Source organism: Lithobates pipiens, unplaced genomic scaffold, assembly GCF_037356315.1.
Source record: "Lithobates pipiens isolate NorthernLeopardFrog02 unplaced genomic scaffold, aLitPip1_a1.2 Scaffold_22, whole genome shotgun sequence".
Taxonomy (NCBI): domain Eukaryota; kingdom Metazoa; phylum Chordata; class Amphibia; order Anura; family Ranidae; genus Lithobates; species Lithobates pipiens.
The window spans coordinates 300776212-300803771 of NW_027507784.1; the positions used below are offsets into that span (position 1 = coordinate 300776212).

The window sequence follows — 27560 nt, forward strand, 5'->3', positions numbered from 1 at the left end:
AGCTGTAAAGCCGAAAGGCTTCACTGCAGGATTCCCCTACCAGGAATGGAGGTGGCATCGGCCCAGGATGCTGACATTGTAGGATCCCTGGACAGGTAAGTTTCATTTTTTTCACCCAGGCTGGACCTCCTCTTTAATTAAATTCAGAGGTTGCAGTAGAGAGGCAAGGGGGACAAAATGAAAGAGCAAAACAGTAAGCACCAGAAACAGGTGAGGCCATAGCTCTGTTGGTGGCTCACTACATGTATGACCCATTCCAGTTTGTTACAGCCATTGTACTTCGACCAAGCACAAACTAAATGGGTGTAGGGAATTATATTTACATCTTGTTGAGAAAACCTTTTCACTTCCATTTCCAGGGACTACATTGAGTGGTAGATAACTGTAAATTAAGACTCTTCTAGAAGTGACAGTGTTATGGCCCATTTATACTTGTACTAAGGCAGCCTATTAATTTTTACTGCAACACAATGGTGTTAATTTACTAAAACTGGAGTGCAAAATCTAGTGCACCTCTGCATAGAAAAAAACTGCTTCAACCCACCCCCCATGCTTCCCATGGTGGGCAGAGAGAAGAGCCAGGAGTGTTGGTGGGGGAACCCAGAAGAGGAGGATTGAGGCTACTCTGTGCAAAACCATTGCACAGAACAGGTAAATTATAAAAAATTTTGTTATTTTAATGAGAAAGAAAATGGAAGCTTTACAATCACTTAAATTGAACAAGCTGAAGTTAGAAGCCGGTTGGCAGCGCTGCACCAGATTTTGCACTCTCTAGTTTTAGTAAATCAGCCCCAATGCATGTTCGTTAATGCAAGAAAAAAAATTGTGAATGAGCTCTGAGAAAATGCATTTTTCAGGTGCAGCGATATTACTCTGTAATAACTACAGTTCTCAAATTCTGGGTTCTGAAGCAAGTCCACATTGGAGATCACTCGAGGGGGGTTGGCTGAAGATTATTTCTTAACTTGTCCATTAGAATTAAGCCATTTACAGCAAGACGACGGCAGTCTTCATCGGGTTCTTTTTCAGCAATATCTGTAAGACGGGACGATTGTGCAAAAGACAAATGTTTCATTAGGTCAGGCACTCTAAAAAATAAAGATAAAAAAAAAAGCCCTGGTATTCCATGTTAGCTTTGAATGACAGTTAAATATGGAAAAACCCGTCTATATAGTTCTTAATGGCAAACCTTTTCAGAAAGATCCAATAAATATGCAGAGCATGCTTATGCAAATATTGCATTTGAGAAGACAATTTGCACAGCCGGGTAGGCAGGGCTTCATAAGCTGCTGAGGGCACACAGCATAGAAGCAAAGATGCCTACTGAACGCTTATGCAGTCAGCTATTAGCAAGCACTGTCCATTTGGGCATCTTTTAGCTCAGATAAATAAGTTATGCTTTAAAGCAGGGGTAGCAAACTAAATTTTGTTGCCGGTCGTATCAACATTGTGGTTGCTCTCAAATGGGCGATTGTATCTGTAAGATACATTTATATATCTACTCTTTATCATACTAAAAAAAATTGCCTCTGCATTCCATTATTATTAGTGATAAGTTAAGTCTTAAAGTGGAGTTCCACCCTGGCGGGCTGGATGAGACCTGCAGGCCTTGTGTTTAGCACGTGCATCAAAAGATTAATTAAACCTTTTGCTGAAAAAAAAAAAAAATCAAGGATTTTACCAAACTTTGTTGCAGAGTCCTAGATGTTTTTGTTCATAAGAAAAAGCTGTATGTTTCTGAATCAGTGTCTGTGTTTATAATAAACAGCTGCTGCATCTTTTTGTGTTCTAATGAGGAAAGTTGCAGTGCCTGCTTCCTTTTATAAGTAATTAACCCTTGGGAAGTATCTCACCAAAATAAAATTGCTACCACAAGCAGGAAATTACATTTCTCACCTGCCAACCAGCATTTCATTTCCAGGACCTCATCTGCCATGTCAGTCATAAGCCTTTCCCAAGGAACGCTCAGCAGCACAGTGGATACACAGAAGAGGAGACCCTGTCTGACAAAACTGTACAAAAGACAATTATCAGAGTCGGTATACATGAGGAATACTTATCAGAGCCTGAACAAATGAGGACCAATTATCCGAGCCTGATCAGCTGAGGACTATCTTAGGAGCAACCTTGCAGCTCCATAGCCCCTCCCTGCCTGGGAGCCATTCCGGGCAAGAGGCCCTGCTCTGAAGACCATGCCCTCTGCTTCCATTGGTAGGAGGCAGTGGATCAGCTCTGTCTGCCTATCCTCCTATGCCCTCTGATTGGCTGCAGCACTGTATTTGAGCATAACAAGCCCAGGGCTCTGGATTTGTGATAGCAATTGCTACCTGGTTCCTGTACTCTCAACCTTGCTTTCTCTGAATTCCCCAGTCACTGACCCAAGATGGCCCTAGATTAGACTTTAGAGGCAAATGGGTGGTAGATGCTTTGCCAGGGAGTACACCAGACTATACATCAGCCATGGAGAGGCAGTCATCCACATCTAGAAGGACATACTTATGTTGCTGTTGAGAGAGTGTGTGTATACACTCATTAGTACTTTGGATAAAATGCAGTTCCTGTAGGCTATGTTCATTACCTTAGTGCATGAAAATGGAAAAATGTTTATTTTATAATTTCATTGGCATATTGATGAGGGAGGAAGGAAGGAGGCAAAGAAGGCAAAACATAAGCCAGGGGTGTCCAAACTTTTTTTTTTTAAAGAGAGCCAGATTTCATAAAGTGAACATGCGCGAGGGCCAACTATTTTGCCTGACATTTTTTGAACCATTAAAAAATATTTTATGCAAAGTTTATTGCAAACAGCATACTATTCATTTCATAACACTGATGACAATATATGATTATCGTATTTATCGGCGTATAACACGCACATTCATTTTAAGAGGGAAGTTTCAGGAAAAAAAAAACAAAAAATTTTGTATTGGCGTATAACACGCACACGCTATTTGCACCCGATTTTCATGGTGAAAAAGTGAGTGTTATACTCCAATAAATACAGTATATATATATATATATAAAATTTTCTAGGATGATAATCTTCTCAGGGTAACGATGAGCTCAGGCATGTTATGTTTTAAATTTATATATATATATATATATATATATATATATATATATATATATATATCTATCTATCTATCTATCTCTCTAGGAAAGGAACCGCGTTCTGGTTTGATGTGCCCCCCTAGTAAATCCATCTGTGGCCCCCAAAGCTCGAGCGTGTCATGTTTTTTATGCTGTTAATATATCCATCTTCTTTAGCCTGACGAATCCCGAGCGCCACACTCATTCTCAGTATGAGCCGAGGCGTGAGATTGGGCATGTTCACAAGTCTATGTGCCTGAGCCCGCAAGGAGCCACTGTCAATCACAGGCACTATGACATTTCCCAGATCACTGCATCTACAGTACACAGATGCAGAGATCGGGAATAGTGACAGTGCCTGTGATTGGCTCTTCTCGCTGTCAGCTTCATAGCGGCTCGGGCACATAGACTTGTGAACACGCCCAGCCACACGCCCCGTCTCATACTGAGAATGAGCGCGGCACTCGGGATTTGTCAGGCTAAAGAAGAAGGATATATTAGCATCATAAAAAACATAACACGCTCGAGCGTTGGGGGCCACAGGTGTGTGTGTGTGTGTTATATATATATATACATACACACACACAAATTCCAAGTGGGGCCACATCAAACCAGGACGCGGGCCCGGACTTTGGACATGCCTGACATAAGCAGACTAAACCACAGCTTTAGGACCTTTCAGGTTTACAACACCGTCTGGGTCTCACCTCCCTGACTGTTTATAACCTTTCCCCACCATCCAATTCAACAAAAAGTTTTGCTTTAACAAAGTGATGATAATTGGATTATTAGATTACATAAAGCTGGCGTACTCACGGGTCAGAATGAAAGTGGAGGACCCAAACAAACTCCAGCAGAGCTTTCCCCATCTGGGACACCACCTACAAAATATAACCATGATACTCTTTTAAAGGAATGCATAGTTATCTTTTATATATTATTCTCTTTTTAAATCGGGCAAATATTCAAATACCGTATACAATCTTTATGATCTGCGCTATTAAACAGGCAGCTGAGTGATCATTGGAAGACCAAACCACCCTCCCTCTGTCCTAATATGGATGATACATCCAGACAGCACAGCCTGTCAAAATGTACAGGGATGTAAGCAGTGCTAGGCCTTCTTATAAATCTTTATAGCTAAACGCCAGGCAAATAGCTAAATAAGCAAATGAAAGAATACATAATGGATTTGCATTTTTTGTCCCTCCAGTCCCCAGATTTACACAACTCTGACACAAAGCACAACCCTTGTCTTGCACGATTGGCAGCCCGATTTTTTCTTTTCTGCTGGGGTTATGTAATACAGATTTTACCCCTCTCCCAGTGACTAAGGAGAAGAAGCAGTGTGTAGACTCATCTCATTGTCACTCTGTTCTTTCCTATTAGCAACAGGTTTCCTGTTATCAACAAGAATCAAGTGTTCTGCAATGATTATGTGCCACTTGGTTTCTTGTGCTGCTTCAACTCCTCCTAGATTTAGCTGTACAGGAGACTATAATGCCCCTTTCACAGGGGTAGGACTCCATTTTGATCATCAGGGAATCGGTCTGCTGATCAGAGCTGAGCGGGCAGATGACAGGTCAGTGTCCGCTCAATTTCTGCAGACAGAGTCCGTTCTGCTATATGGGTGGCCAAGTGTAAACGGACCCCGCTGCCCGTTTACAGCAGAATGCCCTCCAATCTGATCTGCCTAGCCAGAGGGGTATCCCCTTCCGTTTCCTTTTAGTGGACCAGATCGGACTCGGAGGTAAGCAGGTGTAAATGGACACAAGTCTGTTTACACCCACTAGTCCATAGGGGTGAACGGACCGTCCAATCAGGTCCACCTGAAAAACTCACTGGCAGTCGTGATCAGAACAGTAGTGTGAAAGGTGCCTCAATGTCAAACTTAGGTGCTTACACACTACTTGTATTTACAAAAATAGATTTAGGATTTTTTTTTAAAGTGGTATTAACTCCACTTTTTCATCTTTTACCTACAGGTAAGCCTGTAGGTACCGTGTTTCCACAAAAATAAGCCTTCTCGGGAAGGGCTGCAATATAAGCCCTACCCCGAAAATAAGCCCTAGTTTAAAATGGTTGTTAAATCCCAAAAGGGCATTGCACTACAATATTACACAATGCAAAAAGTGCATGCTGCTGCAATCCATGTGTGAGAAACACCTTCCGTACATCGCTCAGTTGATCCCCCCGCTGCTCTCCTCTTCTCCCAGCTGTCAGCAGGGATCTCGGCCCCCACCTCCCTCTGCAATGCTCGGAGGATGCCCTAGAAAATTAGGGCCAGTGTGGGAAGAGAGGATAAGCGGGTCGAGGCAGCGCTATAACAAGGCACCCATCACAAATAGAACGAATAGAAAAATGCACAGTTCACACTACACAATAATACAACACAGTGCACCCCAGGATTCCATACCCACTTTTACTCAGTTCCACTGGCCACTGGGGATTTCTGACAGGCAGAGAGGGAGATGGGGAGAGAAGACTTCACATGTCAAGCCCTCCCCCAAAAATAAGCCCTACTGGGTCTTTTGTTGCCAAATTTAATACAAGACCTGGGCTTATTCTCAGGGAAACACGGTACTGTGAATATCTCCTAAACTTGCACTGTTAAGGAGATATTCAGAGTGCATGCAACAGGTGAGGTCGCCGACACATGCATGCGCTCTGAAGGTCTGGCATATCGTGCCAGACCTTCAGAGCCCATTCCATAAATGGCGGCTCCCACACACACACACATGCAAGGGAGTGATGTCTTTGCGCCCCCAGCCACTCATGTAGCTGAAGGCCAGAAAGAAGACCCTCTTAGCGGTGACAGCGCAGCACTGGAGGGCTTCATTTTAAGGCAAGTCTCTCATAATGTGCTAGTATGTGACATTATCATATTGCCTTGCAGGGGATTTTTTTTTTTTCTAACTGCGGTTTACTACCACTTTAACAAATACAAAGCCGTGTTCATTTCTATCTTTTATATCTGCCTGGAATTCAGTTTTAAGATATGTAACTGTGGCTCTAAAGTCCGATCAACCCCTAGAACATTCAGAGCTCCAACTTCTACCAATCCTGAACCCCCAAAGAAAGCATTAGAGTCAGTAATAATCATCCCTTAGGCAGACTAGTTATTTCAGGAAACACCACGTCCTATTAGTTTGCCCAATCAGGTGCCTAAAAAATAATAATTGGTTCACACTTGCAATGGAGTAACCAACAACTCATTCAAGTAACTTAGTAATATTTATCTGTATTCTTTACAAAGAAATGCTTGTAGTAAATGGAATTTCTATATACCATCACTTGTTACTTTTGTAAAAAAAAAAAAAAAAAAAAAAAATGGAAAACTGCAAAACATCACTTTGAACTCTGGAACATTTAAATAAAATAGAAATAAAATATACTAAAGAAATAATTTGTCTTCCTGTCTTAATTTTATGTATTTATTCTTTTTCTCTAAAGTTTGGCATTGGATACCAAAATTAAAGTGGAACTCCGGGATAAGCAAAATATTATCTAAAATACAAAAGGGATGTGTATTTATACTTGGATTTTGGTGTGCTCTGTATATTTCTTCCAGATTATTGTAGTAATCCAGTGTGGATCTATGCCTTTATGCGGGAGCTTCCTGTAATAAAGACCGGTCACTGCTGCTCTCTCTCTCCTTGGGCAGGGTGACTGGTCTTGTCTCCACCCCTCCTGTAGTTTTCTGCAGGCAGCCTGTAGTGGGTGGAGCCTACTGGGTCCCTCCCACCGCTCTGCTCATGGCACAATTTATGTGCAGCACAATGATGTGGTCACTGGTAATCTAATATGGTAATCTGGGTGCACACATACAGTATGTACATTGTGTGTGTGTGTATATATATGATCTATATATCTAGCTCTCTCAACTAAGGCTATAGAGGAATATATTTATAGATTTGATTGTGAATGTTCCATGGAAAAGAGAATAGATGGTGGCATCTAGTGGGAGACAGACTGAAGTTAAGTACTTCATCAAAAGCTTTTGACAGCATACTGAAAAAGGTGTAGAGAGAGAAAGTCTTACTGTCCTATAACGTATAGCTGGTGCATACACCCTGGGTTCCAAATCTACAATACTATCAGCAGGCCTATCCCTTCACATATACATTACCGTGGCATGCTGTGCCAGGTGCATCAATATGCCCAGTGTGTGTACCAGCCTTCCTAGGATGAGATGGTCTTCGCCCAGAAGGTTAAATGTGACAACAGGCCTTTAAATTATGGAGTGAAAAAAAGAAAGGGTTTACATTATACAATTATTCTAAACTTGTCTTCTCAGTGCAGAATTGATGAATTAGATAAAAGGAAAACAGAACAGTCCCTCCAGCAGTACAACTCTTTTCAGAACACTGAAAAATAGGAAATTAATGGTTAGTTTCACCAATAGATCTAAAAGGCATTTTTTTTTCCAACAATTTTGTTCAGATTCCCAAAAGTCCACAATTGTTCAGTCCAGTCGTTTTTTCAGCATAGGAAAGGCACAGGAAGTCTTTCACCTTTGGGTTATGCTGCTGGTTCCTTGTCAAAAAACGAATAAATGATGCCTAATGCCAGGGATGTCACTTTGCTACCAGCGATCAACCACTCATCATTATAATAATGACTAAAAGAAAGGGAGGGGGGCTAATGAGCGGATAGCCCTAGGCAAAAGGAAACTAAAACTAGGGGTGCCATTGTCAGCAAGGAGGAGGGACTCCATCTGTGAAAACAATAGGGGGTAGGGGGAGAAGGTGCCTGGAAATGAGTCCTGTGACCCTGGATACCAGGTGGACATCACCATCCATCGCCCATTGACACTGGGAGCAAGGAAGCAGAGACACTGCATTCTAGCTGAGCAGTTTCCCCATCTAGCAGCCGTGGGCACAGCGATCTGGACCCTGTGCCTACAGCAGTCCATCCATCTATCCAGCTGCATGCATTTGGGACTGTCTCCCTGCTACTGGCTCATCCAGTAGCGGAGAGACACCCCCCCCCCCCCCCCACACACACACACACACACACACACACACACACACACTACCAGCATGCACCAATTTTGCAGCAATTAGGGATGCTGCCTGTGTCCAACAGACTACAAGAAAAGGATTTTAAAGTGAGTACAAAAATTCTATTTCCTCTCTCATCCATTGAGAGACAGAGAAGTCTTTCACCTTTGAAATCAGTCCAACTGAGGAGTTTGCAACACAAACACTTATGCCGCATACATACGGTCGAACATTCCGACCACACAATCCGTCGGATTTTTTCCGACGGATTTCGACCCAAACTTGTCTTGCATACACACAGTTGTACAAAGTTGTCGGAATTTCCAATCGTTCTGAACGAGGTGACATCATACACGTATGTCGGGACTATAAATGGGCCAGTAGCCAATAGCTTTCGTCTCTAAGCCCTTATACACACGGTCGGACATTCCGATGGAAAATGTCCGATCGGACAGTGTTGTCGGATAATCCGACTGTGTGTGGGCTCCATCGGACTGTTTCCGTTGGAATATCCGACGGACAAAGTTTTAGAGCTGGGCTATAAAACTTTCCGACAACATGATCCGATCGGACTTTGTCCGATTGTGTATAGAGAATTCCGATTGGGCAAAGTGCCACGCATGCTCAGATCAATTTCCTAGACCAAAGCTATTGGCTACTAGCCTGAACGTGGTCCCATCCTAACGAAATAACGTCATCAAGTTACGTACGATCAGATTTTTCCGACAACCTTGTCCGACCGTGTGTATGCAACACAAGTTTCCGACCAAATCCGACGGGTTTTGTTGTCGGAATGTCTGACCGTGTGTACAAGGGCTTAGTTTATTCTGAGCATGCATGGCACTTCCGTCGGAATTTTCTACACATGATTGGAATTTATACGATTGGATTTTGTTGTCGGAAAATTTTAGATCCGACAGAAAAAGTTTGATGGAGCCCACATACGGTCGGATTTTCGAACAACATGATCCAATCGCACATTTTCCGTCTGAAAATCTTACCGTGTGTATGGGGCATAAGAAGTTCAAGAAAACAACTAGGGACTGCCTGCAGCTAAAAGAGCCACCTGGTGGACCTTATGCTGACATCAGATGAGGCTTTAATATCCACCTGGTAGCACTTGGAGAATGAGCAAACAGAAGATAAAAGGTAGCAGCCTTGAAATTACAAAAAAAAGAGAATCAGTTTTCATAAAAGAAGTAGTGGACAAGAGATAAACTCACAGCCCAAACCACATCCATGCAATAGAGGGAAATTTCCTTTGGATGACCTAGATTAGTTTAGGACGAAATAACAGTGTTCTGGTTGAGGTGAAAGGCAGAAACTACCTTTGGCAAGAAGGAAGTATGTGAGCCTAAACACCTCCTTGCCCCAATACAAAACCAGAAAAAGTTCCTTGCAGTATAAGGCCACCAGTTCAGATGTTTGCCTCACAGATGCAATGGCTACAAGAAACAGACTTGAGGGTTAAGGCGGAGAGAGGAGTAACTCTAATGGATTCAGATGGTAGTTTCTGAAGTGCAGAAAGAAACAGATTCAGATCCCACAGAGATGGAGAAGTTACATGTGAGACCCCCTGTACAAAAGTCTTAATCCGAGAATAATATGGTCTCTGAAACAGAAAAGAAATGGCAGAAACCTGACCCTTGATGGCCCTGAATGCCAGACACTGGTCCAGACTGAGCTGTATAAAGGAGAGAGTTTTTTCCACAGAGAAACTCATGTGGTGAAAGCCTTGAGACTCACACCAAATTAAGTATGGCTTCAATGTCTTGCAACAGACCTTGTGGGAAGATTCCTAGCTTTTAGCATTGTACGAGTCACAGACTCAAACATGTCCCCGTTCCTCAGAACCTAGCCTTTAACAGCCATGCCAATGACTATGAAGCAGGATAGCAAATCAGTTCTTAGTGCAGGAGATTCTGATGATCTTTTAGAGCCCATGGGACAACTGTGGTACATCCAACCAGGCATGTACTGGCCATTGGGACTAGAGGGAGTTTCCCGGTGGGCCGGTGGCTCAGTGAGCCGGTTTCAGTGATAAAGTAATGGCTGCGTGGCTCGCCCTCAATTTCACTCAGTGATGTGAGAAAGATGAGAAAAATACAGAGGAGAATAAGTGAAATAATAAAAGAGGTTAGTGAGGACTCCTTATGTTATGCTAGTTTTGTTTTTTATGCACAATTGCGTATAGTTTTATATACTGTTTTTGTGCTTGTTTGAAAAATTAAAGTGGGCTGGTCTGGATGAACTCCAGGGCCAAATTGTTGTTCCAGTCCAGCCCTGCATCCAACCTAGTAAGGCTCCTGGCATCTGCCCGAGCCACTCCATCCTAATGAGAATCACCTGAATGCGCACCAGTTTGATCCTGCAAAGCAGATGAGGAAGAAGTTTCAGGGGAGAAAAGGTATAGATCAGGGCGTACTGATCCCACACATAGCCATTAGAGCATCCTATACTCCCACTAGGAGATCCCTGTAGAATCCCTGGAGAATCCCTGGAGATTAACCTGGATGCCAGGAGGTGATAGACGAATCAGTCTGTTCAGAGATTGAATCGGCTTGTTCCACCACAACAGAACTTTGCCTTGTAGAGGGCTCAAATTAGGCAAATGGACTATCTTGAAAGAGGCTACCATCAAACCTAGGACTCTCATACAAAAGCAGAGAGTGGGACAGCTCCTGTACTGAGGAGTTTGAATCTGAGAATCAAAATGTCTGAAGTTTCTCCTTTGGAAGGAACATTCTTGCCTGAGCTGTGTCCAGGACTAGATCCAGATACTACAAAATAATTGATTCCAATGATAATATATGAAGGTAAAGGATGAATCTAAAGCCTAAAATTTGATGGTAAATTTCACGTTGTCTGAAAAAGCCCACATTAACTGTTCTCTAAACCGGTGGTTACCCAAGTATCTCACAATGGGCGAACACTCAAGGTGCGGATGAAAGGCTAAAAAGGGGCCAAAGGGCAGGGCCATGGAGTAGATGTTTAGGGGACCCACAGCAAAGGGGAGGAATCACACAGATGGAGCCATGTAAGTAAGCATCCTTGAGTTTTACTGTCAAGTTAGAAAGTCTCTGTGATGAAGAAAGGCAGTGACAGATTTGATTCCATGTGAATTTTTTGAACATTCAAAGCTTTGAGATCCAGTTAAGCAATTTTTGACCAGTCAAACATGATTTGAAAAAGTAAGGTCACAGTCAAAATTAGATGAAGGACAGGGCCTGCCAACAAGAACAAAGCTCTTGCTTCCAAGAGCTTATCAATTGGGTCTTCAAAGATATGCAGGCCAGGAATAGTAAGCACCCCATTAAAGCTCTAAGCAATCCAACAGTGCCAACATCTTTGGACCTGGAAAACCTCTGCAGCTGACTAATACCAGAATGCAGTCTGAAAAGCACTCCAGGTGATCAGAGTATCCAAAAGGTAATTTCCAACCTATCCCGCACATCCAGTCTAGCGGAGTGCAGATGTGGTATTCTAAAAGTAAGGCTGAGGGGAACCACACCAATAAACTGTAATAGATAAAAAAGAACCTCCAGTTGATGTACAGAAGAGGGTAGAGAAGGAAAGGTTCCCCATCAATGGTGTCAGTGGGTGGAATAGTGCCCCATTATTGATGTCAGTTGGAGGAATAGTGGCCCAAGAGCCAGATAAAGGCAAGCAAAGAGCCACAGTTGAGACAATACCAAAAGCTGAAGCATTCTAATTAATGGGCAGGGTTGTCCTGAGCTGGCCTACAGTTTTTGTGGTTTGCTAGTGTCAAATCCTGCTGTAGGCAGCAGTATAATCCAAAAGATTAAAAGACTTCGGTGTCCCTCAACGGACAAGAAAGACTGAAGAAGCCACCACATCTAAGACATAGTATGCTGCAATATATTACATTTACATTTTGGTTTTAGTGCATGACAAATACAAAGAAGATTCACCTCATATGTTGCAACCAATATTGTTATATTTACCTGTCATAGTTCTGGATAAGAGGAAAGAAAAAGTAGCCAGCAACAGCATGAAATCTGTTTGGGGTTGGAGCTGGGGTGGCTCTTGTCTGACCCTACAGACAGTAGAACAAATGTCATGATTGTGCGCATGTGTATTGTACACTTTGCCCTAAGTCTTTTATTTCAGGCAGATACCTTAGCAAAGCGTTTAGTCTTGCTTGCGATCCTCTCCTCCACAACTTTCCTCCAATCAACAGGTGCTTCACTCTGATGTGTCACCACAGGGTATCTAGCTGAAAGGCGATCTTCAGCCTTTGCTTCAGGACCTACCAGTTTTATTGGGGTTGTCGCATCTGAAAGTTCCTGAGCAGCTGATGCCAAAACCTGCCAAAAGAGGAACATTTAAAGAGACAAGGGAAAACCATACTGACCACAAGACAGGACCTAGCTCATTGCTGCTGCAGTCTGCCTGACAATAATGGACCTGGTTTTCAACCATCTGAAATAAGAACGGAGAATGGACAATACAGACAGTTCTTATATCATGTCACTCTCGTACAAGGCTGATGTGTCTACACCAGCGTTTCTCAACTCCAGTCCTCAAAGCGCCCTGACAGGTCATGTTTTCTGGATTTTCATTATTTTTCACAGGTGATTTGATCAGTTTCAGTGCCTTAGTAATTACTACAGCCATTTCATCCAAGGGAAATCCTGAAAACATGACCTGTTGGGGCGCCTTGAAGACTCGAGTTGAGAGACACTGGTCTACACCACAGGAGACACATGATGTAATCATTCACATAATCTTACTGCCTCTGCCCTTATACAGCAGATTAATGTTGACCTTGACTAAAATATGTAAATCATTTGCACTTCAGAGTATTACAGAAACGTATTGGTTTGCTTTATTCTGTATTATGTTTCACTTACTGAATTAAATCACGTATAAGGCATGAAAGAATTTAAAACTGGAATTTAATCCTAAAAATTTAAGTTGGTTTCTCCCTTCCCCCCTCATCAACATGCTAATGAAATATTTAAATAAAGCTTTTTCATTGGTATTGCATACCCTAATTTAGACCCACTGATTTTATCACTGGGTCTTCATGCTTTCCTGTGCAATGCAGGCAGATCATGGCTGGTGGGAGAAGCTGGCAGGGGGCTGTACATAACTTGCTGAAATCATCAAAGCACCCTGTCTCAGTGTTCCTCTTAATAGCTGGGAGGCTTAAGGTAAGAAATAAACTGGCTCTTGGGAGGAATAATGCATTTATCAAAATGCCCACATGTGATGTTGAGCCTTCATGATTGAAAGAAATTGAATGCAATGCAATGAGGTGCGATCCATGCGACTTGCTGCAGCTTCAAATGCACACTACGAGAAGCTTGCAGAGCGCAGTGAATATCAAGTACAAGAGAGGAGCCTGTACAATTGTGCAAGACTAGGAATAAGGCTGGAGTTCAGCTTTGAGGACGCTTCTGCATACAGAACTTTACTTAATTCACTTTTATTTTACCAAGTAAAAGCGCTACATTCAATTACTTAACCGATTGCCGACCAGCCGCCGTCATTATACGGCGGCAGGTCAGCATGATCCTGCGAGCCGTCGTTTCTATAAGTCTGCTCCTTTAAGCAGGATAGCAGGCATGCCCGCGATGACCGCCGGCCACGAGCGATCACGAGCATGAGAGGCAGAACAGGGACGTGTGTGTAAACACATAAATCGTGAGTTCCTAATATCTTGGAGCCATGATCTGTCATTTCCTCTAGGTCAATCCCCTCCCCCTACAGTTAGAAACACACACAGGGAACACAGTTAAGTTGATCGCCCCCCTAGTGTTAACCCCTTCCCTGCCAGTGACATTTTTTACAGTAATCAGTGCAGTTTCACTAAATGCCAATGGTCCCAAAAATGTGTCAAAAGTGTCCGAGGGGTCCGCCATAATGTTGCAGATAACCGCCATTACTAGTAAAAAATAAAAATGCTATAAACCTATCCCTTATTTTCTAGACGCTATAACAATATACAACCAAAAGAAAGCTCTATTTGTGGGAAAAAAAGGACGTCAATTTTGTTTGGGTGCAACATCGCACGACCGCACAATTGTCAGTTAGTGACGCAGTGCCTGATCACAAAGAGTGGCCTGGTCATTCAGCAGCCAAATCTTCCGGGGCTGAAGTGGTTAATCTTTGCACATATGGGGACACATGAAGCTAATGTGAGCAGCTGCCTAAATAATATCACTAAGAAAACTAGTGAAAGTGGTAGTGCATACAATCTCTTGTATTTATGTGTTTCTGCATACATCTACACTTTAAACTGCTATAAATAAGGGAGAATATCTACACCCTGTTACAACAAAAAAGGATGTTGGTCTACACCGCAAGGCCATTAAAACCAACTCCATGCTGGAATGGTGCATCTGATGGTACAAAACTCATCATTGCAATATAGAGGCATACTTACATCCAAAATGTCCATTCTCTGTCTCAGGCTGTAGTTTGGGGAATAGAATTCTCCAGTAAGATACTGTGACACCTGTCAAGAGAATAAAGCTCAAGCAACAATCACATAAAGCTGCTAACAAAACAAAGGGATCAATACTTGGAATTTAAGACTATAGATTTTACTCCACTTAAGTGTAAATATAATGCAGTTGGATGGTTGGAAAATCTTACCAGCACAGGATCTGTAACGGTGACAGCAACCATAGCTGCAAACCTCAGTTGTGTGAAATTCTCTACTCCAGGACGGTCATCAAGGTGTAAGAGAATTTTGGCAAGTTCTGTACTGACCTGCATGAAAAGGACAATGAAAGGCAGTTAGTGGTTTGCTGCAAAATAGACTCCATCTGCACAGATGCGACATGACCAAGCAGATACCGTTTCCCCAAAAATAAGACCTAGTGTGATTGTCGGTGTTGGCTGCAATATAAGCCCTACCCCCCAAATAAGCCCTACCGTGAAAATAAGACCTACAGGGGGAATAGGGCTTATATTGCAGCCGTCACCGACAATCACGCTAGGTCTTATTTTCGGGGAAACAGGGTATGTGAACAGAAGACTGACAGTTATTTTGGCAGCCTTAATGCTACGCAAGCAAATTATGTTGCTCCTCGGTCCTGCCTCGTGATTCCAGCAATACAGAAATTCACAACCTCCAACGTCAAGGCCATACAGAGGCTCACATGAAAGAAGCCATTCCCAGTGAATGTCTTCTTAGGAATGTAAACAGTGCACAGCCTCTTTTCTAAGCTTCTATTGTATATTTATAGTGTATGTCAGGGCAAAAAAAAAAAAAAAAGGAAGAAGAAAAATCAGTACATCTCAGTAATATCTGGTGATCTGTCAGAAATCCAGTGAGCTCCTAACTTCTTACGTGAGTGAACTACACAGTGCCTGTGCTGCACTGAGATTCTAAGCAGTATTGTCAGCTCTACATGCTGCACTACAGAACTCAATTGATCCGCCATCCCTCTCCGTATGCATACATTGATTTCTTCCCCAGCAAAACAGAGCAAAGACGAGAGGGAAATGTGTAGGGAATGGCTCTTGGGAGCTGTACTTCTGGGGGTATGCAAACATCAATAGGAACTGCGCGCCCAACAGGTTGTTGCTGTAATAGCCTTGAAGTGACAGCAAGTTTGTTCCATGGAAATAAAAGATGGGATTAACATGGTAGCTAAAAAGATTGATTTACTAAAACTGGAAAATCTGGTGCAGCTTTGCATGGTAGCCCATTTGTTTCTAACTTCAACCCCTCCATGCCCAAGCCTTTTTTCTGACACGTGTTGCTTACAAGGTTAAAATCAGTAGGTTTTGGTAAAAAATTATTTTGAACCCCTCAAACACACACACACACACACACACACACATATATATATATTTATATATTTATTTTTTATTTTTTTAATCAGAGACCCTACAGAATAAAATGTTTTAAGTCACACTGTATTTGCGCATCGGTCTTTCAAATGCGTTTTCTTATTTAAGAAATACACTTTTCACGATTTAAAAAGGAAAATAATGTTAGCCCAATTTTTTGTATAATGTGAAAGATAACGTTATGCCAAGTAAATAGATACCCAACATGTCACACTTGTGGAATGGCAACAAACTACGGTATTTAAAAATCTCCATAGCCGACGCTTTAAACAGTTACCAGTTTGCAGTTAGAGGAGATCTAGTGCTAGAATTATTGCTCTCGAACTACCAATCGCGGCAATACCTCACATGTGTGGTCTGAGCGCTGTTTACATTTGTGGGCGCGACTTACGCATTCATTCGCTTCTGCTGTTGTAAATGTTGTAAAAAAGTACGTTTTCTCCGATATGCTGCACTGAGGGGCACTGATAAGGCGGCACTGATGAGGTGGCACCAATGAGATGGCACTGACGATGGGCACTAATGGGTGGCACTGATATGCAGCACTGATGGGATCTGATATGCGGCATTGATGGGCACAGAAATACGGTACTTATGGGTGGCACTGATAGGCGGCACTGGTAGGCATTAATGGGCACGGATTGGTAGCTGCCTGGGCACTGATTGGCATATCCCTGGTGGTCTAGGGTGGCATACCTGTTGGGGTTCCTTTGTGGGCATCCCTGGGGGTCCTGGCAGCATCCCTAGTGTTCCTGGGTGGGCATCTGCGGGGGGGGGGGGGGGCTGCACTGATAAATAATCATCACAGACCCCCCCTGTCAGGAGAGCAACCGATCGGCTCTTGTCTACTCGCATCTGTCAGACACGGGTGAGAAAAGCCAATAAACGGCTCTCCCTGTTTACATTGTGATCAGCCATGATTGGACAAGGCTGATCACGTGGTAAAGAGCCTAAGTCAGAGGCTCTTTACTGAGATCGTTGATGTGGTGCATCAGACTGATACACCACACCAACGATCACCATGCTGCACCCTCCCACGGGCGCGCGATCGAGGCTTATCCTGCTGTAATATCTAAAGCTTTAATATCGTTTTAAGATGTATCTGTTTCCAATTCTATGTCTTACATTTATGTGTGACTATTTGGACACTTGGCTCGCGGTGGTCCTTTTTGATCCGCTAGTCTATGAATACATTTCTTCCTTTCTACTTTATTTATATGTGAGCTTTGTAAAAGTTTCAAACTTTTCAATAAAAAGTATTTTGGGGAAAAAAAAAAAAAAAAAATACCTTGAAGCAGATTGGTTTCTATACAGAGCTGCACCAGATTTCCAGATTTTGCACTCTCCAGTTTTAGTAAATCAACCCCATTGTGTGCAGTCGGTCATATACAGTAGATCCATATGATAAATATGATTCATATGATAAAATGTACCAGAAAGAAAATATTTGTACTAAAATGAACATGCACATATGTTAAATAAAACCGTTCTTTAGAACTACACATCAAATGCTAAAAAAAAATGTATTTGCTCGATCAGAACCAACATAATAAGGGCCTTAAGGAACATCTCTAGTTCTTCAGACCCATTATGAGTTTATTCCAGTACCTCTTTGGTGGCAGCAGAGTTTGAGTAGATTAGAGTGGCCAGTGAAGACATTGTTACTTCCACTTTCTCCACATCCTCTGATAACAGTACTACAAAAGAGAAATTATATATAAGACCAAGATAATCCTTATTAAAAACATGTGACCCACAACAGACTACTCTAGCCATAGCAATATTGATGAAATCCAATAACGGGTACAAATAGATGAACCAAATGGGTGTCCATCTCACCTTCCATACAATCCCGAATATACGATGGAGTTTTGTTCTTTTTCAGCTCGGTGTCTGCACTCATGTCATATGGAGTCAGGTCATCATCACTGTTGTGGAGATTTGGAAAAAGCATTGTTAAAAGCAACTGGTCAGAAAAAAAAAAAAAAGGAGCTGGGTGCTTTCCAAAGAAGATATCTGCTACCCAAAAGGAGTCAACTATGATTATACTAAAGGTTCACTTCAAAAAAAGAGACCCTGTCCCCTTTCCCATTCAAGGCAAAGTGACATTGACAGCGTACCTCTGAGAAGAGCGAGTGCCGCTGGAATTGAATTCACCAAGCCATCATCTCCTCTCCACTCGGCATTGGACCAGTGTTCTGTCTATCACAGGAACCTTGTCCAATGCCGATGGCGCAGGCGGGACTGTGTGTGTGACTGCCGACTGAGAGTCAAGTAAACAGGAGATATAGGCTCAATGATTTCCTGCGAGAGATAAGAGATGGTGAGCTGAATTGATGGGGGAGATGGGCACAGATCAGGCTGCACTGAAGCGGCAGATGGGCACAGATTAGGCTGCATTGATGCTCACTGACCACACTTGTTCACAATCAAGGCATCACTTAAATAGGAGCTGCTTGACACAGTAAGGTCCACCAGAAGATCCTTAAAAGCTACACATCATGCCGAGACCCAAAGAAATTCAGGAACAATTGAGAAAGAAAGTAATTGAGATCTATCAGTCTGGAAAGGGTTATAAAGCCATTTCCAAAGCTTTGGGAATCCAGCGAACCACAGTGAGAGCCATTATCCACAAATGGCGAAGACATGGAACAGTGGTGAACCTTCCCAGGAGTGGCCGGCCGCCCAAAATTACCCCAAGAGCGCAGCGACGACTCATCCAAGAGGTCACAAAAGACCCCACAACAACGTCCAAGGAACTGCAGGCCTCACTTGCCTCAGTTAAGGTCAGCGTTCATGCCTCCACCATCAGGAAAAGACTGGGCAAAAATGGCCTGCATGGCAGAGTTCCAAGGAGAAAACCACTGCTGAGCAAAAAGAACATCAAAGCTCGTCTCAATTTCTCCACAACACATCTTGATGATCCCCAAGACTTTTGGGACAACATTCTGTGGACCGATGAGACAAAAGTGGAACTCTTTGGAAGGTGTGTGTCCAAGTATATCTGGCGTAGAAGGAACACTGCATTTCATAAAAAGAACATTATACCAACAGTAAAATATGGTGGTGGTAGTGTGATGGTCTGGGGCTGTTTTGCTGCTTCAGGACCCGGAAGACTTGCCGTGATAAAAGGAACTATGAATTCTGCTGTCTACCAAGAGATCCTGAAGGAGAATGTCCGACCATCTGTTCGTGTACTCAAGCTGAAACCAACTTGGGTTCTGCAGCAGGACAATGATCCTAAACACACCAGCAAGTCCACCACCGAATGGCTGAAGAAAAACAAAATGAAGACTTTGGAGTGACCTAGCCAAAGTCCTGACCTGAATCCTATTGAGATGTTGTGGTATGACCTTAAAAAGGCCGTTCATGCTCGAAAACCCTCTAATGTAACTGAATTAGGACAATTCTGCAAAGATGAGTGGGCCAAAATTCCTCCAGGACGCTGTAAAAGCCTCATTGCACGTTATCGCAAACGCTTGGTTGCAGTTGTTGCTGCTAAGGGTGGCCCAACCAGTTATTAGGTTTAGGGGGCAATCACTTTTTCACACAGGGCCATGATGGTTTGGATTTTTTTTCACCTTTAATAATAAACACCTTCATTTACAAATTGCATTTTGTGTTTACTTGTGTTGTCCTTGACTATTGTTTAAATTGGTTTGATGTTCCGAAACACTTAAGTGTGACAAACATGCAAAGGAACAGGAAATGAGGAAGGGGCAAACACTTTTTCACACCACTGTATACGGACCAACGTCACCATGCTTTTTTTCTGCGGTGAATAATCAACTCTGCACCCACACATACATTGTAAGAATCTTATAAGCCTTATACGAATCATTAAAATAAAAAAATAAAAAGATTTTTACAATGCACAAATCCTAATTCTGCAAATCAGCTGCATTAACATCAAATTAGCTTCCAATAATAAAACTCACCTGTCCAGTTCCGATTCTGACCCACTATCAGTTTTTTGTCCCTCCTGGTGTTTTGCCTCCTTCTTAGAGGTTGGGACTGAAGAACTATAAAGACAACATATTATCTATTACGAAGTTCTATACAACAAGACACACATACCAGCACAGTATGAAGCATTCATTAAATCTACTGACCTCTCAGGTGGAGTTCTTGCATTATCTGGAGGGTCTGACAGACAAATACATGGAGGGTTTATTAGTGACTTCAAGTCCTTGATGTCATCATCCTCCCCATACTGCAGGATGCAGAGAATTTGTGTACATTAGATGGGCTGTCACACTCAACTTTAAAGCCCAACTCCCAGAAGGGGTGAAGGCACGATTAGAAAGTTTGCAAACCTTGTCCAATGATTAAACAATGGTCCCTACCTGGAAGGAAAGTCTGGGACCTTCGTGATCGATTTGTTGGCTCAGGCACTCAGCCACTACCATTCCCAAACACCTGACTGGAGGAAGAGAGCTGTCCAGGTATAAGCGAGTGCCAGAGGTCAGAGCATGGAGCAGTTCTGTGCATCAGAGACAAGAGATGAGTTGGCAGTATGAAAGAAAAGAAGCATGTTACAGGAGAAAAACTGCTGCCATGTTCTACAATCTCCTACCTTGTTTGCACCCCTCCAATTCCTCTTTATTCAGAAGACTTATGCAGATGAAGATACAACGACTGAGATGTAGCACTTGGGGGTAAGGCGAGTGTTTAACCATGCTACCTGATGACCAAACCTCCAGAAGCTCCCGCAAAACCTGTCACAAGAACAAACAATGGTCTACATGTTAACTTACCACTCATAACACTCATCCTGGTTATCTGATCTATATTCTACCTTTACAGCCCTGTTTATCAGCTCAAAATTTCTTAATCAAATTTCCCTATCCACGTGAAAAGCTTGGATGGAGAAATCTCTACTGTCAGCGATTGTATTACAATGGATTGAATACATTGGTGCTGCAAAAAAGTGATTGAATCGGATAGGGTGCACATTGTTTGGCCAAAAAGTTTCCACTCGGTCCAGTCAATTTTTAACCTCCTCCCGCCCGCCCTATAGCCGAATGACGGCCTTAGAGCGGGCGGGTTCCTTCGCCTGGCCGTCCCTGGACGGCCTGGTGTTTACTTCTGCAATGCGCGCCGCCGGGGGCGCGCATCGCGGAGGTATTGTATTCGCCGTGTCTCCCGGAGACAGGCAAATACAGATCGCCGTGAACGGCCAATCAAAGCGGCCGTTCACAGCGCGATCGCAGCTGCCAATGGGAGATGATCTCATATGTAAACATATGAGATCATCTCCCATTGCCGTGTCTCTCCCTCCTCACACAGAGACAGCGTGTGAGGAGGGAGAGCGATCTGTGTGTCAGCCCCAGTGCCATCTGTCAGCCCCAGTGCCAGTGTCAGCCCCAGTGCCAGTGTCAGCCCCAGTGCCAGTGCCATCTGTCAGACCCAGTGCCAGTGCCATCTGTCAGCCCAGTGCCATCTGTCAGACCCAGTGCCAGTGCCATCTGTCAGCCCAGTGCCATCTGTCAGCCCAGTGCCATCTGTCAGCCCAGTGCCATCTGCCAGTAGTGCCAGTGCCGCCAGTGCCACCTGCCAGCGCCTGCCGTCAGCCCCAGTGCCGTCAGCGCCAGTGCCACCTGCCAGCGCCAGTGCCGCCCGTCAGCCCCAGTGCCGCCCGTCAGCCCCAGTGCCGCCCGTCAGCCCCAGTGCCGCCCGTCAGCCCCAGTGCCGCCCGTCAGCCCCAGTGCCGCCCGTCAGCCCCAGTGCCACCTGCCAGCGCCTGTGCCATCCGCCAGCGCCGTCAGCCCCAGTGCCGCCAGTGCCACCTGCCAGTGCCACCTGCCAGCACCAGTGCCACCTGCCAGCGCCACCTGCCAGCGCCATTCGTCAGCCCCAGTGCCAGTGCCGCCAGTGCCACCTGCCAGTGCCACCACCAGTGCCACTTGCTAGTGCCACCTGCTAGCGCCAGTGCCATCCGTCAGCCCCAGTGCCGCCAGCCCCAGTGCCGCCAGTGCCACCTGCCAGCGCCAGTGCCATCCGTCAGCCCCAGTGCCGTCAGCCCCAGTGCCGCCAGTGCCACCTGCCAGTGCCACCTGCCAGCGCCACCTGCCAGCGCCATCTGCCAGCCGCAGTGCCATTTGCCAGCCCCATTTGCCAGAGCAATTAGCCAGAGCAAATAGCCAGCACCATCTGCCAGTGCCAGCCCCAGTGCCAGCCCCAGCGACATCTGCCAGCCCCATCTGCCAGCCCCATCTGCCTCCAGTGCCATCTGCCTCCAGTGCCATCTGCCTCCAGTGCCATCTGCCTCCAGTGCCATGTGGGGTCACTTTGTGGGCATTTCCATTGTCCTGGTGCTCCAGGGCCTTCAAAAATGTAATAGGTGGTTGAGAAATAAGATGTGTAATTTATGCTCCTAGAACGCCTGATGGTGCTATTTCAATATTGGGCCTCTGTATGTGGTCAGGCTGTGTAAAAGTCTCACACATTTGGTATCGTTATACTCAGGAGGAGTAGTAGAACGTATTTTGGGGTGTCATTTTTGCTATGTACATGCTATGTGTTGGAAATATCTTATAAATGGACAACTTTGCGTAAAAAAAAAAAGTGTTCATTTTTTTTCCACATTTTCCCAAAACTTCTGGAAAAAAAATGAACCAAACGACTCATTATGCCTCAGATTATACGTTGGGGTGTTAGCTTTCCAAAATGGGGTCACTTTGTGGGCATTTCCATTGTTCTGGTGCTCCAGGGCCTTCAAAAATGTAATAGGTGGTTGAGAAATGAAATGTGTAATTTATGCTCCTAGAACGCCTGATGGTGCTATTTCAATATTGGGCCTCTGTATGTGGCCAGGCTGTGTAAAAGTCTCACACATTTGGTATCGTAATACTCAGAAGGAGTAGCAGAACGTATTTTGGGGTGTCATTTGTGGTATACAGATGCCAGGTGAGAGTAATAACCTATTACATTGAAAATTTTGTGAGAAAAAAAAAAAAAAAAAAATCTTCATTTTGCAAAGAATTGTGGGAAAAAGATGACAGCATCAAAAACCTCACCATGCATCTTAGTAAATACCTTGGAATGTCTACTTTCAAAAAAGGGGTCATTTGGGGGGTATTTGTACTTTCCTGACTTGTTCGGGTCGCAAGAAATGAGATAGGCCACCAGTACATCAGGTGTGATCAATTTTGTGCGATTCGCACCACAGCTTGTAGACTCTCTAACTTTCACAAAGACCAAATAATATCCACTAATTTGGGTTATTTTTACCAAAGATATGTAGCAGTATAAATTGTGGCCAAAATGTATGAAAAAAAAATTATAATTTGTAAAATTTTATCACAGAAACAAAGAAATATGCGTTTTTTTTCAAAATTTTCGGTCTTTTTTCATTTATAGCGCAAAAAATAAAAACCCCAGAGGTGATCAAATACCACCAAAAGAAAGCTCTATTTGTGGGAAAAAAAGGACACAAAATTCATTTGGGTACAGTGTTGCATGACTGAGTAATTGTCATTCAAAGTGTGAGCACCAAAAGCTGAAAATTGGTCTGGTCAGGAAGGGTGTTTAAGTGCCCAGTAAGCAAGTGGTTAATAAACTTTTGTAAATGCCGGGTAGGGTTTGCAGGGCCACTCAAGGCATGAAATTTGGCCAATTCAACAGGAATTGGCCAACATTTGAGCCATCTAAGGGGGGGCCTTGCCTTTCCACTCATACCACGGTCCTATTTATCTAATATATTTTTGTACCCCAACACTCATATGACAGACCGGTTTCAATGTACTACCTTCTCTACTAACATCTCCTATTCTGTTTATCGGATCTACAGTACATGCTCTCTACTCATTTATCCAACTGCCTCTCCACTGATATCTCCAACTCTTTTTAAAGAGTACATACTACATCTCCTCTCCATTTTACTTCATCAGCCATCCCATTTTACTTTCACTCCTGCAGTCCTATCTGCATCTCTGTTTATTTCAGCTACAGCTCCCATAGACACTCCTAAACCTTGTGGACAGCCTTCCCAGAAGAGTTGAAGTTGTTATAGCTGCAAAGGGTGGGCCAACTCTATATTGAACCCTACGGACCAAGACGCCATTAAAGTTGATGTGTGTAAAGGAAGGTAGCACAATACTTTTGACAATATAGTGCATCTTAAAACCTACTTTAGGCTAAGTCCTCGGCTCCAGAGTGCCTATGTTTTCTGTCTTTTTTTTGTATTCTATTGTAAAAATCTTAGCTTGACTCCCATCTGGCCCTTTCTAACTCTTTTGACAGGGCCATATGTGTGTCTAGTATTATATTATGCCCTTCACATTACTCTGGCTGTAAAATATATAGTTATATATCCTGCAATAAAGACCTGTCACTGCTGCTCTCTCCTTGGGCAGGGTGACTGGTCTTGTCTCCACCCCTCCTGTAGTTTTCTGCAGGCAGCCTGTAGTGGGTGGAGCCTACTGGGTCGCTCCCACCGCCCTGTTCATGGCACAACTTATGTGCAGCACAATGATGTGGTCACTGGTAATCTAACATGGTAATCTACATACATAGCGTGTGTAATATATATATATATATATATATATATATATATATATATATATATATATATATATATATATATATATATATATATATATATATATATATATAACCCCATCATATATTGTCATCAGTGTTATGAAATGAATAGTATGCTGTTTGCAATAAACTTTGCATAAAATATTTTTATATATACACACACACACGCACACTCTACAGCCAAGCAACTGTCTGTTTTATTGGTTGACAGCCGAAAGCCGCCGAGAACGGCCGAGTGTGGCCGAAAATAGCTGAGAACGGCCAAAAATAGCTGAGAACGGCCGATTGCGGGTGAAAATACCCGAAGGCGATGAACTTCCGAGCGCCGCCAAGATACACAGGACATCCGCTCTGTATCTCGGCGGCGCCATTTTTTAAACGGCAAACACACTAACGAGGCTGCAAATGGCTGGCAAGACTGCAATAGAAGGCTGTAAAAGACTGACAAGGCTGCAATGGAAGGCTGTAAATGACTGACAAGGCTGCAAATGACTGACAAGGCTGCAATAGAAGGCTGTAAATGACTGACAAGGCTTCAATGGAAGGCTGCAAATGACTGACAAGGCTTCAATGGAAGGCTGCAAATGACTGACAAGGCTGCAATGGAAGGCTGCAATTGACACTGACAAGGCTGCATTGATGGGCATTTAAATGCAAGTTTTTTTCCTTAAACTTCCCTCCTAAAACTTTTTTCTTTTAAATTCCCTCCTAAACTTGGGGTGCGTGCTATACGCCAATAAATATGGTAAGTATAAAATATTCACTACTCATACCCACCTTAATCAACAATGCCCGGCGACTATTTTCCATAGCCAGATATCCCAGAATAGTCTGCAGCATCTCGTTCTGCACAAGAATAAGAAAAGAATAAAAAAAATTTACATACATTTACCACTGTGATTTCTATCAAAGTAAGTGGCAAGCTCACATTTACCTTGTGACCATACTGCAGGAACAGCAGCTTCTGGGTGACAATGAACTGTGTCTTCTTATTTTTCAAAACCAGATCACCCAGCAACTGGGAAAGAGCAGTAGGTCTAAGAATAACACAAAGTATATAATAAAGATTTGAGCATAAAAAAGAAAAAGAAAAAAAAAAAAGAAGGTGTGTGAATGGGAGAAGTTCACATCGGTGCCCTAATAGGCACTGGTTTACAGCAGTAAAAAAAATAAAATAAAAAATAAAAGTAGAGCAAGCCCAACTTTGTTGCAGCACCTAAAAACGCACAGAAAAATAATAACAGGTCAACACAAGTTAGTCTCCTCTGTCATGCCATAGACCAGGGATCTCCAAACTACGGACCTCCAGCTGTTGTGGAACTACACGTCCCATGAGGCATTGCAAAACTCTGATATCCACAGACATGACTAGGCATGATGGGAATTGTAGTTCCTGAACAACTGGAGGGCCATAGCTTGGAGAACCCTGCCATAGACCCTTTGCATGTTCCAATAAGGCAGGAGAAAAAAAATCATGATATAGAACGTAACACAGCATACCAATTACGGTTGCACTGGTACTGTTTTTTTTTTTTTTTTTTTTTTTACCGGCAAATACGAGTGCCAATACTCGCTGATACGGATAACTTTGCAGTGCGATTTGAGCCCATACAAAATAAATGGGTTCAAATCACACTGCAAAGAATCGCATGCAGTTTGAACAGGAATGCAGTGTGATTCCTGTCTGGATCGCATGCGGATATCCATGTGTGAACCCAGGCTGAAGTCACTATGAGAAGCCTGGGCTCACACAGGTGCAGTGCGGAAACTGCAAGAGATTCAGACAGGAATAGCATCGCATTGCATTCCGGTTGAAATCTCATGATACTTTGCAGTGTGATTTGAGACCATTAATTTTTTTATGTGCTCATATTGACCGAAAAGATATCAGTTTCAGGTATCGGAGCATTTGCACAGGTATTCGTGCAAATGCTCAGTTACGGTACCAATACCAGTATCCGTGCAACTCTAATACCAATGCACATCAGTGTGCATCACATGCGTTTACCTGTGCTCAAGAGGGTGGATATAAATCAATGATTTTCTGTTTGTTTTTAATCGAAAAAAAAAAAAAAAATCTGATTTTTATTTAAATCAGAATTTTATTTACCGGTATCATTTTTTTAATGCTTTTGGGGTAAAAATCTATCTACCTAAAGATAGTTTTCTATTTAAGATATATTAATAATTTAGTTTATTTAGCATGAACTGGAGCTTAGTTATTTAGCATGAGGCTGTATATTCTGCAATATTTACATTTTTGGTAAACTCATTCAATGAATCCAAGCTCTGCAAGCTGATGCAGTCACACAATTTTACAGGAACCATGAGATAAAACAAAGTTCAGGAATATTCCCCTATCTCATTGTTTTGTAAATCTATGTACACTACAAACTGTATGATTGAATCAGTACTGTTATCGCTGTTTTATTAACTTGACAGCTTATTATTCTAAATAGGAAACCTTCATTTTGTTTGCAAAGATTCTAACTACCAGCAAGAATAAGTCCTTACATTTAAAGAGCACCTGTCATTTCAGATCCATCCTGGCAGCGCCTGTTAGCAGGCATCCACTCACCTGCTGCCGCCACGTCCCTCACCTTGTTGTGCCACTGCTACATCACCAGCCGTCCCAATAAAGTGAATGGGACTATCAGGGAGTCAACAGCGGGTCAGAGGAGGAGCCAGTGCGGAACAGAGATGACTGTCGCTCTTTAAAAAAGATTATTTAAAATCGAGTTTATTTAAATCAAGCTGTTTTACTAGTGATTTTAATCAAATCTCCCTGGTGCTCAATGCAAACTTTGTGGTGTGAATTGACCCCCTTAAAGAAGACTTCACCCGGGCTTGTGAAAATTAAAAAGCCAGCAGCTAAAAATACTGTAGGCCCCTTTGTTTTATTTTTTCTTAGTAAAAACTGTTAAAACCTTTTTGATCCCCTTTGTGCATGTGTGTAGAGGGATCTGAGTAGCGCCAAGTATGTTCTATGATTCCTGGTGTACTTCTGTTGCGTGATATGTATTACTGATATACAGAGATTTCCCTACTTATACCTTTATATAAACAATGCTAACAATTTTTTGTGATAGTAAGGTT

The 27560-nt window shown here is 43.1% G+C and overlaps 1 protein-coding gene across 2 annotated transcripts in view; it reads right to left on the reverse strand.

Annotated features, from left to right (window-relative positions):
• Positions 1 to 407: 407 nt before the first annotated feature.
• TELO2 (telomere maintenance 2) overlaps positions 408 to 27560 on the reverse strand; it is a 37495-nt gene continuing 10342 nt past the window's right edge. Inside the window, exons 6-21 of one of the 2 annotated variants that reach the window (XM_077449239.1) lie at positions 25399 to 25501; positions 25242 to 25310; positions 20497 to 20638; positions 20267 to 20403; positions 20033 to 20133; positions 19859 to 19942; positions 17760 to 17848; positions 17529 to 17617; positions 14715 to 14831; positions 14503 to 14574; positions 12230 to 12418; positions 12056 to 12147; positions 7217 to 7316; positions 3904 to 3968; positions 1897 to 2012; positions 408 to 1035 (exon numbers count right to left, since the gene is read on the reverse strand). In XM_077449239.1, coding sequence (XP_077305365.1) covers positions 929 to 1035; positions 1897 to 2012; positions 3904 to 3968; positions 7217 to 7316; positions 12056 to 12147; positions 12230 to 12418; positions 14503 to 14574; positions 14715 to 14831; positions 17529 to 17617; positions 17760 to 17848; positions 19859 to 19942; positions 20033 to 20133; positions 20267 to 20403; positions 20497 to 20638; positions 25242 to 25310; positions 25399 to 25501 — 1672 coding nt within the window. In that variant the 3' untranslated portion in view covers positions 408 to 928. Of the gene's footprint in view, positions 1036 to 1896; positions 2013 to 3903; positions 3969 to 7216; positions 7317 to 12055; positions 12148 to 12229; positions 12534 to 14502; positions 14575 to 14714; positions 14832 to 17528; positions 17618 to 17759; positions 17849 to 19858; positions 19943 to 20032; positions 20134 to 20266; positions 20404 to 20496; positions 20639 to 25241; positions 25311 to 25398; positions 25502 to 27560 lie in introns of those variants that run through there. The other variant, XR_013261913.1, reaches the window with a different exon arrangement.